This window comes from Botrytis sinoallii (genome assembly GCF_014898435.1).
Source record: "Botrytis sinoallii strain Bc 23 chromosome Unknown BSIN_006, whole genome shotgun sequence".
NCBI lineage: Eukaryota > Fungi > Ascomycota > Leotiomycetes > Helotiales > Sclerotiniaceae > Botrytis > Botrytis sinoallii.
In genome coordinates this window covers 75,942-89,306 of record NW_024066033.1, presented here as the reverse complement: position 1 = coordinate 89,306, position 13,365 = coordinate 75,942, and the positions used below count along the sequence as shown (strand labels likewise).

Below are 13,365 nucleotides of genomic sequence, written 5' to 3'. Positions count from 1 at the left end.
GATTACAAAGGTGTATTATATTGCTGATAGTATGGATTATTATGGCCTCGAGGAACAAGTCTACAAAGCTTAAGGTATGACCCCACCTCGGGAAAGATGCTGACAAATCACCATCGGACTTGCACCATTGGTCTTGATATATTTCGGAATTTTTGCAATCAATCGAGGCTCACGTTCAATAGGTACTAGGTATACAATGTTGATAATTCATTCATTTAATGTCTCCAGTGTACAGCAACTCTTTTTTCTGGCTCTTTGGCTCCTGCTCAATCTGCTTACATGAAATTCTCCCAACTGATAGCCCGTCATCTAATTATAAAATGTACCACAACTTCAAAGCCAGGCAGGGACATTCGAACTACCTTCATTAAATGCGGTTTTCATTTCCTTTGGAAACTATTCCAAGCCTCGGAAATGCCCTTGATCGATTTCCAATGAATCTAAAATCTGTTTTACAATCTGGTCTATCAGGTTGTCTTTTGAACCAGATTGTGTATAAAATGCTGTTATTACCAGACAAACGATTGCTCTGACCCTGGACAAATCTTATCCCTTGAGTGAATTTAACTCAAGGAAGACTCTCATGACGAGGTTCTTTCTAAGTTGTTCTTTTTAGCGTCACCACACTGCTCTGGAAATGACGGCATCACCATATCCTGCGTTAATGACCGCATGTGTCTTCATACTACATGGCAAAATGATCATGCCACCGGCGTGTAAAGCCACTCGATATCAGGGCAGCTCGGTCGTGAATCGAGTGAACGTGGACGGCAAGTGCTCGAACAATTGCGGGCGTACAATTAGCTTTGCACTCGACAGTGGTTTCAATGCATGAAGAAATGAAAAAATATGTCTTGAAGTTCAGCCGTCATCCTCGTGAGGGGTATATCCTGAAATTTTACCTGTTCCTTCCTTCATTTCGATAACTACCACTTTTATAGTTGTTCGAGGCCATTTAAAGTCCTACTCGCATGCATTGTCAGATTTGGAAAGGCTGGTTTTGTGTGGACGATTTTGCAAAATAGTCGCGGAATGTTTGTAGTAGACTCGATATGTGGTATGTGACAGCTCAGATAAGTTATATCCAAATATATACTGAGATCAAAAGATGGTAATTGTATGAGCGGATAGGTGTAGCCTGGACGAGACTACGTTCGAATATGTGCCATCTTCACGATCCAATGCAGTGGTCAAGTTCGAAGCCAACACAGCCCGAAGACACTATCTCATTGATGCGTGGAGTGTTCCTCCGAATCGATCCGACACATTTACGCATTTTTGTCAACCGCAAGTCAAATATGGGAAATGGGCTCTCATGGTTTTCCTTAGCGCATTCAAGTGAATGTATTAGATGACGATTAGGGACTAGGAACCAACATTCCATTTCTTAATCGGGAAAGGGTTAAGCTGAATATCATTCTTGTAAAGCTTGCAGGATCCTAACCATCAAGCACCACGCCATAACCGTTCCGGATAGCATTATCAACAGTCATCGAGTAAATCATCTTTGTTTGTTGATAGACGATCATCCGAGTTTTGCCGGCGCATGCTTCTTTACAGTTGATGAAGTACTTTTTGACTTGCACTCTCTGGAAATAAACTAGGGGTAGGACTTATATTATGAACGATGGCGATATACGTTCTTGAAAATCCTACTACATTCTATTTCCTTCATCACTACATATTAATTCTATTGAAACGTTGTAATGCGCGTTTGACGGGAGTACAGAACCCAGTCAAATCTTTAGGGCTCGCAACTCAACCAATCCCATTGGGGTGTCGTTGACAACCGCCCTTCCAGGTATATAGCCAACGACCAAGACGTAACAGCGACAGTATTGTCAGCAAGGAGGCCGCTGACAGTAGGTCTGATGTACGGAAGATTTGCTGCACGCTATCAAGTTTAAGCGGAGACGGCAGTCCCAAATCTTACTTTTTCACGGAGTAGTAAAACGTACCGTATTGCTGGGATTTCATCGAACCTCGCCTCAATTTTTATAGACTTGAAATAATGTCAGAGTGATTAACTCTTACATCATCTATGCCATATCTTGACCTATCTCAACTCCCCCTGAAAGATGCTTTGTGTAAGCTGACTGCAGGGTTCTGTTGGCTTTCACACTCATCCACCAATTAGCCCGGAATATAGAATTCACAATGCATCCCAATATGTTGGATTAACTAAAGAGGATTCGTAATCCAAACAGTTGGTCTTTTGAGCTCTTGCACAAGTAGAGAGCAAAAGACTCATTATATCAGATTTGCAGTCAAATTGAGGTTTTCAATCATTCTATTCCAAATATTTGCAATCATGATCAATTCTAAACCTACAGTAGTTTTCATCCCAGGCTTCTGGCATACCCCAGAAGGATTTACACCTCTCGCCAAAGTTCTGGAAAAGGAAGGCTATCCCTCTGTCCTGGTCAACCTACCCAGTGCAGGCGCTCACCCCGGGCACCCTGACTTCTCACAAGATGTGGCTGCAATTCGCAAGATCATTATCGAATTAGCCGATGAGGGCAAGGAAGTCATGGTGGTGATGCACTCTGGTGGAAGTGTTAGCGGCAGCGAAGCTTCCCGTGACTTGGGTAAGAAGGAACGCCAAGCTGAGGGAAAGAATGGCGGGATAGTGAGAGTCATTTATATTGGCATTCTATTACCCAGTGCAGGGAAGACTATGTTTGAGACATTTCAAGGCGTGGTTTCGCGTCCCGATTTGGATCCGGATTTTGTGATTGATCCAGATCAGAGCTTTCATGTCTTTGCTGAAGTATGTGTTGATATGTTGTCAAAAATAATGCTAACGTCCCGGCTAGGATGGCACTTCAACTAGCACTGACGGCGATACGAGATTTTATAATGATCTCTCTGCAGAAGATGCAAAATATTGGAGCAGCAAGTTGACTTCGCTTTCGCTAGGGTGAGTGAAACGGCTAGATGTGAGCGGTACTCTCACTGACGTACTATTTAGAGTTGGGATGTCTCCATTGACTTATGAGGCTTGGAAATACATACCCTCAGCGTATATCATGCCACTGCAAGACAAAAGCATTCCGTTGAAGCAAGTTCGGCAGATTGTAAAGGAAGCGAATATTGAGATGGTGTTTGAAATAGAGACAGGTCATTGTCCATATCTTGTACAGCCAGAGACAGTAGCTGGTTTCATTCGAAAGGCAGGAGGAGAGATTATTTGATTACCATTAGAAGACCTGGAACAATTGCCTCTATCGGCCAAATACAATTAGCCCTTCTTTCATGATATAAATTTCATAATCTTCAGGGCTAGCCCGCGCTCCTTTTCCTGTTTCTGTTACCAAATCACTTCCTGAGACAATTCCCACAGTGTGGATTCTGCCTTTTTCCATAAACCCAAAAAAAAGCCTATCCAACAAACTACGCGTTATTCAAAGAGCCATCATCTCCAATGCTTACACTAATACGGTGCACATATCCCAGACTGCTAAGCATTGCGTGGCTGGCTATAGACGGTGAATAGCAAAAATTGTTTCGAGTGCACAATCTATGTGCATCATTGGCCGCGAAACGCTTTTCAGGTTCTCTCAGGGACATCTTGCAAGGAATCGTAGGTCTAGATTCGAGAAGCTGGTTGGAGCCGCTTTTAAGATATCTTGATATACTTAAAGCGGCTCTAGAAAACGGGAATCGGGCACTTTCGAAGTCCGAGCAGGTCAACTAACGGCGGAAGAGCGGTCGAGGAAACATCAACAATTTAATCTAAACTGGAGAAGCTTGATAAGCATAGAGGTAGGATTCAGTAGGTACTATTTCTTCAAGTCTATAAATTCGTCATTTCATGCTTCAATTGCGTTCATCACTAGCGGACCAATCTCTTACCCTGAACTTGATACATCTTTACTCATCATGCAGCCCGACGAGAAAACATGCGCGGCACCGCAAAGATTCTGGGACCTATACACTCCCAAACCACCAGTAATCGTTTCCGAACCAGTTAAAGTGCCCCAAACTTCGACTTCGCGATTGGAATCGAGTGCTCTGCCGCTGCTTTCGCCAGTATTAGACGACCGAGAAGAAGCAAAGACCGTCCTCTATCTAGCCTATGGCTCAAATCTCTCTGCCGAGACCTTCAAGGGGAAACGCGGCGTTAAACCCTTGAGCGCGGTCAATGTTCATGTTCCTGCAATCGATCTCACATTCGATTTATGCGGGATACCTTACACGGAACCTTGTTTCGCAAATTGTCAATACAAGAAAGACCAATCAAATTCTCCTCGGACAAAAGATTACCACAAGACAAGATGGCATAAGGGATTGGTTGGTGTAGTCTACGAAGTGACTCGCGAGGACTATAGGACTATAATAGCTACCGAAGGAGGTGGCTCATCATATAAAGAAGAAATCGTGGAATGTTTTGTTCTTCCGAAAGGTAGCAAGACTGTGGACCCAAATCCTAGTAGCATACCATTCCAGGCATACACTTTACTCTGTCCGTTCAACAGCAAAGATGCGAACCGCATTGTTCGCCCAGACCCAAACTATGCGCAACCATCTGCACGATACCTGAAGTTGATAACAGATGGAGCCGAGGAGCATAGTTTACCGGAGGAATATGTCGATTACTTGCATGGCATCAGGTCATATACAGTCACGACAATCAGACAGAAAACAGCGCAGATCATTATCATGACCTTTATAGTGCCTGTTATTTTGGCGCTGTTTGGACTGGGGAAGATCTTTGCAGACAAGAATGGCAAGCTCCCGGATTGGCTAGCCAACGCAACGCGTACTTTATTTAGATTCGTTTGGGTGGCTTATGATAGAATTCTGAAGGCCAAATTTGGCGATGGAGAGAGGACAATAGAGAGGAATGGGGATGATATTGAAGAGATGGATTTAGATAAGAGGTGGGACGAGGAAAAGGTGTCCCTTCTGTGAGTTCAACAGTGGGTGGCATTGGGTGTCAATTTTGAGCAGTGCACATTTGTCAGGTGTTTGTATATATCGGGTGCAGCATATAAATCGTATTATAGAGGGAAAAGCTAATGTATTTTTGGTATACTTAACCGCTCAAAATTCCGCATCAGCTGCTATCCTTTAAGTATGGTAGCATCATCCAAGCATCCAAGCAGTCTCCAATCGTTATAGTGTACTATTCGTCCGGCGTTTCGTAATGATATGCTGTTTATATCTCGGCACAGAGTGGGTTAGGAGCCAAGTAGTTGAATGCTGCCAAATTGAATTGTCAAGTGTCTGTCCCCTCGAAACATTCGGAGATTTTTGGCAAAAATGAACAGAAAGGCAACGGCAATCGGCAAGCTATATTTCTAACTCAGTATCAGAAACCCCTAAACCTCTGTGCTAATATTATCGGACGAGACAGATGCTTCTTCTCCAAATGAAACATCTCAATCGCCCCCAGCCTTTCTGCCAACAACATTGACCAACATCATACTTATATAAGCACCCTTCTGTACCTCCTGAGCCGCCTGTCCATACTTTTCCAATACGTCTCTCGACCCTTCTCCTGCAATATTTACCAATTCTTTTATGCCATTCATATGCATTGAAGTCCATGCGCAGACAATATCGACCTCGGGTTCGAGAAGTCGATCATCCAGAACTGTTACTCCTCGTTCTTGGAAGATGGTGCTGAGTTGGCGTATCCACCTTTCAAACTTTAGGATACAGTTCCGTAGAATACTGCTCAAAAGAGAGAAAGAGGATGGAAATAGTACTCAAAACTGGTGAATTTCTTCAAAGGAACTTCATACATCCATCTTGTCAATTCCTTAAGGTTGCTGGTTGATAATTCCGGGGTAGCAGCTTTGCATGCCATCATGCTGAAATCCACCTCTTTCCACTGTATGTATCCACCTGGTCCTAAATACGACAATGTCAGTTTACTTTCCACAGTATTTCTCTCTTCAGGAAAGTAACGAACTTAGCAATGTCAAAACATTGTCTAGAACATATCTTGGATCTCCTCCAGGGATCACAACACAAAGAAGACTTATGTGGACCACATCATATTGGCCCCTCAATCTCTCCGGCACAGGTTTGAAGATATCCATAATATCCAGTTTGACATTTGGAGGGAGTAGTGCCGAATGGGGATATTGATTAGTTGAGATATCGAAACCGTCTAGTTGTGCGTTCGTCTTTAATCTTGCAAGCTCTTTTGCTAAATCTATGAGCCAGATTCTCCAGCAACATTAACTTCGTACATATAGAATCTTCGACACACAAGAGTGCTTACCCTGTTCCACATGCTATGTCAGCAATCTTGATGTCTTGCTTGATTGGGATGCTGGGATGTAGAAGATGCCCGATTAGTCTTTGCCAGAGCCAATGCTGGAGATAGAGACTTGATCAGTCAGCGTGTGAGAGCAAAGTTGGAGTTTCAAGATTCAGACTAACCGGGAAGAACCCAGCGGACTTCGGTCAAGGACATACTCTTCTTCAGCGGCTGAAGTCATCCTATCGTTCGTTGTTTTGGTAAAAGAAGATTTTGAGCAAGTGAGAATCAACAAGCGAAGAAATGTGAGCAATCCTCTACCAGATTGAGCTGTTGATAAATAAATATTGATATTGATGACTGGTAGTACTCATGTGACATCCGAGATAGGCAAGTGCGTGTCCTTACTTCCACAACGTAAGTCTCGAGCACAATAAGTCGGGTACCCTACTTTTTGACCACTCCACTTTTGGGCCACTTTTTATATCAAAAATGGAATTTTTAACTTTCTCATTTATGAATAAAATTTATTAAAAATTTGTATATATATAATAGCTTATTCTGAAATTTTTAGATTTTTAGGATTTTTCTATATTAAGATCTAAAATTTCAAAATATCGATTTTTAAATTTATATAGAAGTCATATACAAATTTGAAATTTTTATAAAATCTTTAATAACTTTCTAATAATAATTATTAAAAATAAACTATAAAATTTCATTTTAAACTTATAATATATTTAATTTAAAAGATTCAGAAAAAATAGAAAATTTCTTATAAATAAATATTTAAAGAGATACTATTAAAATAAGAAGACAAAAAGACCATTGTCCTCCGCAAGGAGCCTGGCTGGTTCAGTGGTAGAGTGATCGGGTCACTCTCCTACTGTTCTACGACTTATGGCTATAGCGATCTGATCCACATGGATCCACCCTATATGCCGCCTCATAGGCCACCTTAGTGTGGACCTCCTGACACAGCTCCACTGAGCTCCGACAATCTACCGCTAACCCTAATAGAGCTTTTCTATTATGGGCCGCAAAAGCGATCGATCGAATGCTGAGGGGGAACTGATCCCCCCTCCAGCCGCCACCACTGCGCCTATGCGCCATTCCGCTACTCAGCGGAACCATCGTTCCGGCTGCTCCTCTCGAGCGGCCCAATAGCCGAATCCTCCGCTCCTCTGGAGCACCATCACACACACACCCGCTTCTTTGAAGCGGCACACCTGTACACACCGCTCCTGTCCATAAAACATGGTTCTATGACAGAAGTAATTGTACAATCAGAGCGCTCCTCTCCATGAGCAGAAGGAAGCGCTAGGAATATGGGGCCAATCAAAAACGGCCCTATTTGCGATCATTACACTGGCTTGTTTAGGATATATAGAAGGAACTGGGTTTACCCTGTGAGGTTTTACTAGCGTGCGCATCAGCGCCTTTCTGTATTTGTAACTCTAGATCTAGCCACGTCTTTCATACCCCTCGGGAGGTCCTCTACAAGACGTTAATCACTATAAATAAATAAAAATATTAAAATAAGAAAGTGTCATGATACAGGTAAAGACTTATATTATACCATAAGGGTAGAAGAGCTATGGAAGAGTGAAGCCCTATTTATAGGAAATAGGGCGTGCTAGTATTCTATGCTTGAGGTACAAAGACAACTATAGATTATATAGTTGGCGTTGTGATAGTACCCCCTGTTTAAAACGATTGGTCCACGATTGTAATACTAATTAACCTTTTAGAATACAAAATAATATTAAAATACTCTAATTTCTATTATTAAATTAAAATGAACTTTTTTAGGAATAATAATCAATTAACAAAGCTTTTTAGATCTGCCTCGGCCTTGATTCGGGAGTGTGCTTGATGTAAGTATTAGCGGGGGATCAGGAATAATAGATCTTTTGAAATCCATTTAAGCAGGTGGTTCTGGTTTATCTAGATTTACTAAATAGAAAGCGATAATTGTATCTTCCTGGCTGTAAAGATCTTTAATAGGTTACCAGGATACTGGGTAATATTTTTATTTGATTTAATAATGAAATCCGTTTTTATTATAATAGTTAAGTAATTTATCGAATTCTTACCGTTTGGTTTCTTTGTTTGTTTTATTATCTCTTTTTAGAATGTATTTTTGGTTCTGGTGGGATTCAGTATTGTTAATCGTTTCTTGATCAGCTAATCCGGGTAAGCAATAGAGTGATTGGAGTAATAAATTATGGAATATTAAAAAGATCTTAAAACTAATGGGAAACTGGAGTAGACAGGCTTGTTTATAAATTTTGATGATTTTATAAGGGCCATTCTATTTGTTATCACCTTTCTTTATTAATTGATTGGTCTTTATATTTTTAGTATTAATCTACACTCTATTACCCTTTTTATACAAAAAAACATCAGTATGAGTTTTATTAGTATAATCTTTATATTTCTGAATAAACTGAATAACTAGGGCTTTCAATTTTGTTAGAATAATATCAAATCGATTCATGATTTTATTAGTCTTTAGGAATTTATGCCTATATTAATATAACAAATTCAAAGAAACAGATAAGGAGGACTCAATACCAAGGCATAAATAAAAACTATAGTTAGCAAAGAATAGGGATATATTAATAGTCTCCGAGATTGTATTATTGAGCATAAACTCTGTGAGTGGAAGCTAATTATATTAATTATTTTGATAAAAATTCATAAAAGCTCAAAGGTATTATTCTACTATAGTATTTATTCTCTCTATTTGTCCATCGGATTTAGAATAAAATGAGAAGAACTGTTTCAAAATGATCAATAGATATTCAAATAAGTATTTCCAAAATTCTGATATAAATTACAAATCTCTATCAGATATAATGTTATTGGATAAGCTATGTAAACAATAGATTTTCTCAACAAACTGTTATATGGATATATATATAGTAGTAAGCTATCAGGAAACAATCCCTGATACTGTGCCTTTTGGACAGATTGCGTGTGTGGCGTAGTGGTAAAGCTTACAACTCCTATTGTGTCCGCTTACGTAACACAAACCAATTGGCAAGCTTCTTTATAAAAAGTCCTACAATTAGAATGAAATGATGTATTTTTGTTAGGCAGTAAATGATTATAATGATATATTGATATTTCTTATTATAGTATTTGCTAATTGATAGTAGTATAATATAATCAATAGAGATATTGGATCAGGAACGAAATAGTATAAGCAAAGGTTTTAGGAATCCGAATACAGTAAGACGGAAGGCTTTGATTTGGAAACAAAGTTGATAAACTTATATATAAATTTCGATTTCTCTCGATATATTAAACTATTAGTATATACAAGAGATAAGATCAATAATCTTAATTTGGTTAGGGTATCCGATAGATCTGATAGAATGTGTTTGATATATAATCTGGGTATGGAATTTAATGAAGAGAGGGATGAAAAGATAGTTGTAATAAAAGATTTTATTATTAATCAATCTATAATCTTAAAGAACAATTCAAAGGTCTTTTCGGATAAATAATGACTAATAATAGACAACTGAGTTTTGAAGGGTTTTGTGTATAATAATAATCAATTCAAATAATTTGTATATTATATTAATGAGATTATTGATCAGCTTCTCGATATCAGGAATAATCATATTTATAAGGATTGTAATAAGATCAATATCATTATTAACTTATTGAATAAGGTCTTTGAGTATAACATTATCGAACACTTTTTCTGGAAAAACCGTTTATAAACAATTTTTGATTTGGTTATTATTAGAATCGGTATAAATAGGGTAGTCTTCTGCCTTTCGGCTTAATATATTAGGGCAAATTGCCTTATAGTTAGAACAGTATATAATATAAAAGTTAAAGCCAAATAAGAATTCAGTCTATTTAGTTTGTTTTTGATTTAATATCTTTATTGATATAAAATACTCTAAATTCTTATAATTAATAATGATTTTAAATAGCTTTTGGGTTTTATATAATTCGAATCTCTATTTTTCTAAAGATTTGATAATAATTAGTAATTCCTTATTATAAATCTCATAATTATATTCAACTACATTATATTTCAAGAAAAAATATATAATTAGATATAATCAGCCCTCATCATTATATTAAGAAAATATTTTGCCTGTAATTCAATCTAAAATATTTGTTTCAATAATTATATAGTAATAATAATCAAATATTATAAGAATTGGAATAAAGGCAAAGATATACTTCAGGTTTTCAAAGGCATTTTTTTGATTAGTAATTCAATTCTATATATTCTCTTTTTTTAGTAAACGATTTAAAGATTCTGTAATTTTAGAAAAATTGTGAATAAAGTGTTAATAGAAATTAACAAACTCTAAAAAGTATTGGAAATCTTTTAGTTTAATTAACGATTTTTATTCGAAAATAGTTTTAACCTTATTAAGATCCATCTCGATATTATTAGGAATAATAATCAAGTTAAAGTATTTCATTCTTTTTATTTCGAATTTGTATTTGTTAATATCAATTTGTAATCTAGTATTAATGAATCTCTAAATGATTTTGTAAACTTGTTTTTGATAATCTATAATATTCTCAAAATAGATCAAGATATCGTTTAGGTATACTATATAATTCTTATTTAGAAGATTAAAAAGAATATGATTAATATAGTTCTGAAATGAGATAGAAGTATTATAAAAGCCAAAAGGTATTATCAGAAATTCGAATAAGTTGAAATGAATTGTAAAAACAGTTTTTCATTTGTGATCTTCTGTAATCCATAATTTATTGAATATAGTAATAATATTCAATTTGATATAAACTTTAGTATAATATAAGGTATTGAGAATTTCTTTGATTAGTGATAATAGATAATGATTTTTAATAATAATATTGTTCAATTTATAATAGTTCTAGCAAATTCGAACACTTTCCCCAGACTTTACAGCTAGAAGGAATAGAGTAGCTAATGTGAGCGAAACTTGGTACTGGTCACGTGACCTCTTTCTATAGCTAGTATTTATAGGTCTTCTTTGTGTAGTTTAGAGAAAGCAGTCAGTTCTCATCTATCTTCTTGTACGTTTTGTGATGTGTTATGTAGAGTCTTCTCCTTTTCTCCTTCGCTGGAGGCGCTACGTCTTAGTGACTTATTTGTGGTATTTGCGAAGGATTACTTTACGACCCTACCACTTTTTATTCTTTTATATTGGTGATCTATGCAGGGAGAAGAATGTTAAAAGGTCAGGAAGTTGTATATGAACCTGAGCTCTTGAATTGCTTCAAAAAGCAGAAAGTTATTGGTTTGGAAAAGTTGATAGGAAATGGGGGAACGAGGAGTTATCCAGTATTGCGGAAGAGTTGGATGACGTTAGTCTGATGATGGATGGAGAGGGGGAAAAACAATCCTCCCCCCAAAATCGATTTGTGGTCTTGTATAAGCTTAAAACAGAATAGTGTTGTTTTTGAATAGATTATATCTTATCACTACAAAAGAGCTACAAGAATAATTCATAGAAATCTTTTCAATGGTACTTGCGGGAATCTGAATAAATAATCTGATTTGAGGAGGAAAGTTCTCTTTTACAAAGTGGATCTAAAAAGGGTTGGGCAAGATTCACTCCCCATACTCAAACATGGGTTGGGCGGCTCAAGAACGACTACTGAAACAGCTAATGCACACACCAGCCAAGTTCGCTGAATTTATTGCTATAACAGACTTCTACAGGAGCATATGCCCTAGAACGCTACCAGAAGAATAGGAAGAGGAAATGGAAATGGATTGACCGATCCAGGTAAACACAAATACAGAATAGGAGGCGATCGATATAGCAAGGCTATAAAGAACAAAATCGATATATGCAATACTCTGCGCTGCACTAGAATACATACAAAAGCTACCCTTACAGGATAAAGCAGCTCTCAATCAAAACATTATATAAAAGATCGGAAAGCGCGCACGGAGGCGCTCAGAGGATCGGAGACAAAAGCGCAAGCGCGCTAGCTATCGCTTGGGAGGCTACTGAGGGTATTGAGACCTCATTTTTAGGAGAGGGGGATCATGTAAATTAGAGATTATCCAGCAGTTAGCCCAACCGTAATGCCCCCTGGGAGGCTCGCCTATACGGCCCGGTTGAAAATTACTAATAATAATAATAATAATAATAATAATACTCAAACATGGAAAATTTTGAATTCTCTAAGAAACCTTCTAGCCCTCCAGTATTACTCATACCTAAATGGAACCTAATTATTCCAAGAAACTCAAAATAGTTTATAATAAGATCGAAAAAGAATTGTTGTTTAACCTAAATAAAAGACTATTTATAAAAAAAACCTATTCAATTCAAGATCAGAATATCCAGAAGTATTCCCGAGAGAAACCCGTGGTTGAAGTTCCTTATAACAAAATGCCAAACTATATTTTTTTTAATTTTTTTTCTTTTATAAGGTTTAAGGGAATAGGAGTTACAAAGAATGTAATTTTACCGAATTTTGGCAAAGTTATTAGGAGAGGGGATGAGAGAATCTGTATTTATATTGTATACAGAAATGCTGTTTATTTAATTATTCAATTACTTTTTATATTATATCAATATAGTCCTGTATAGAATAACAATCAATCAATAATATATCTATTCCCGATTTTGGAATTAAGTTTCGGAATAATAATCTATCCATTACAGAATCTGAGTTCTCAAACTCATCATTCGGTATCGATACTATTAGTATTAATAACTAAGAAAAGGACTTTCCGAAATCAAATGCAGTTTTAACTAATCGAAAGATAAGTGATGGCAAAAAACCCAACAAAAGTTTTGACCCAAAATAAATAAAAGGAAACCTCAATGCCGAACAACTCGCGGCCTGCTTGAACTACTTCTCCAAAGCTCTCGCATCTCCAGTTTCTCCTTCTGAGACAACTGGAATGCTATAGTTCAAAGGTTCTAATGCTATTGAATGGTGCGAGGGGATGGAACACTTTTTTTGGAATTATCGAATACAAGCTGAAGACTTTCGAATATGTATATTTCTCTAAATGGAATGCTTATTTCGAGAGGAGGTTAAAGCTATAAAGGAATGGCAGGCAGAAGGATGGAATTGGGAGAAGTATTTCAAATTTGTTTTTCTTAAAAAGTATTTCAATAACAACTTTATTCAGAAGATATACTCCTATAACTATT

General features: G+C 37.2%; 3 protein-coding genes across 3 annotated transcripts; 2 read left to right on the top strand and 1 right to left on the bottom strand.

Annotated features, from left to right (window-relative positions):
• Nucleotides 1-2,311: 2,311 nt before the first annotated feature.
• On the top strand, nucleotides 2,312-3,265 carry EAF02_003934 (uncharacterized protein; the record flags this gene model as incomplete). Its single annotated transcript, XM_038899982.1, has 3 exons — nucleotides 2,312-2,770; nucleotides 2,817-2,920; nucleotides 2,972-3,265. The coding sequence occupies 3 exons, from the start codon at nucleotides 2,312-2,314 to the stop codon at nucleotides 3,192-3,194; spliced, it is 786 nt and encodes a 261-aa protein (XP_038759689.1). The 3' UTR covers nucleotides 3,195-3,265.
• A 617-nt stretch (nucleotides 3,266-3,882) lies between these two features.
• On the top strand, nucleotides 3,883-4,914 carry EAF02_003933 (uncharacterized protein; the record flags this gene model as incomplete). The annotated part of the gene is made up of 1 exon (XM_038899981.1): nucleotides 3,883-4,914. The coding sequence occupies one exon, from the start codon at nucleotides 3,883-3,885 to the stop codon at nucleotides 4,912-4,914; it is 1,032 nt and encodes a 343-aa protein (XP_038759688.1).
• Nucleotides 4,915-5,384: 470 nt separating this feature from the next.
• Nucleotides 5,385-6,455, bottom strand: EAF02_003932 (uncharacterized protein; the record flags this gene model as incomplete). Its single annotated transcript, XM_038899980.1, has 5 exons — nucleotides 5,385-5,646; nucleotides 5,715-5,859; nucleotides 5,921-6,180; nucleotides 6,236-6,343; nucleotides 6,397-6,455. The coding sequence occupies 5 exons, from the start codon at nucleotides 6,453-6,455 to the stop codon at nucleotides 5,385-5,387; spliced, it is 834 nt and encodes a 277-aa protein (XP_038759687.1).
• Between the last annotated feature and the right edge of the window lie 6,910 nt (nucleotides 6,456-13,365).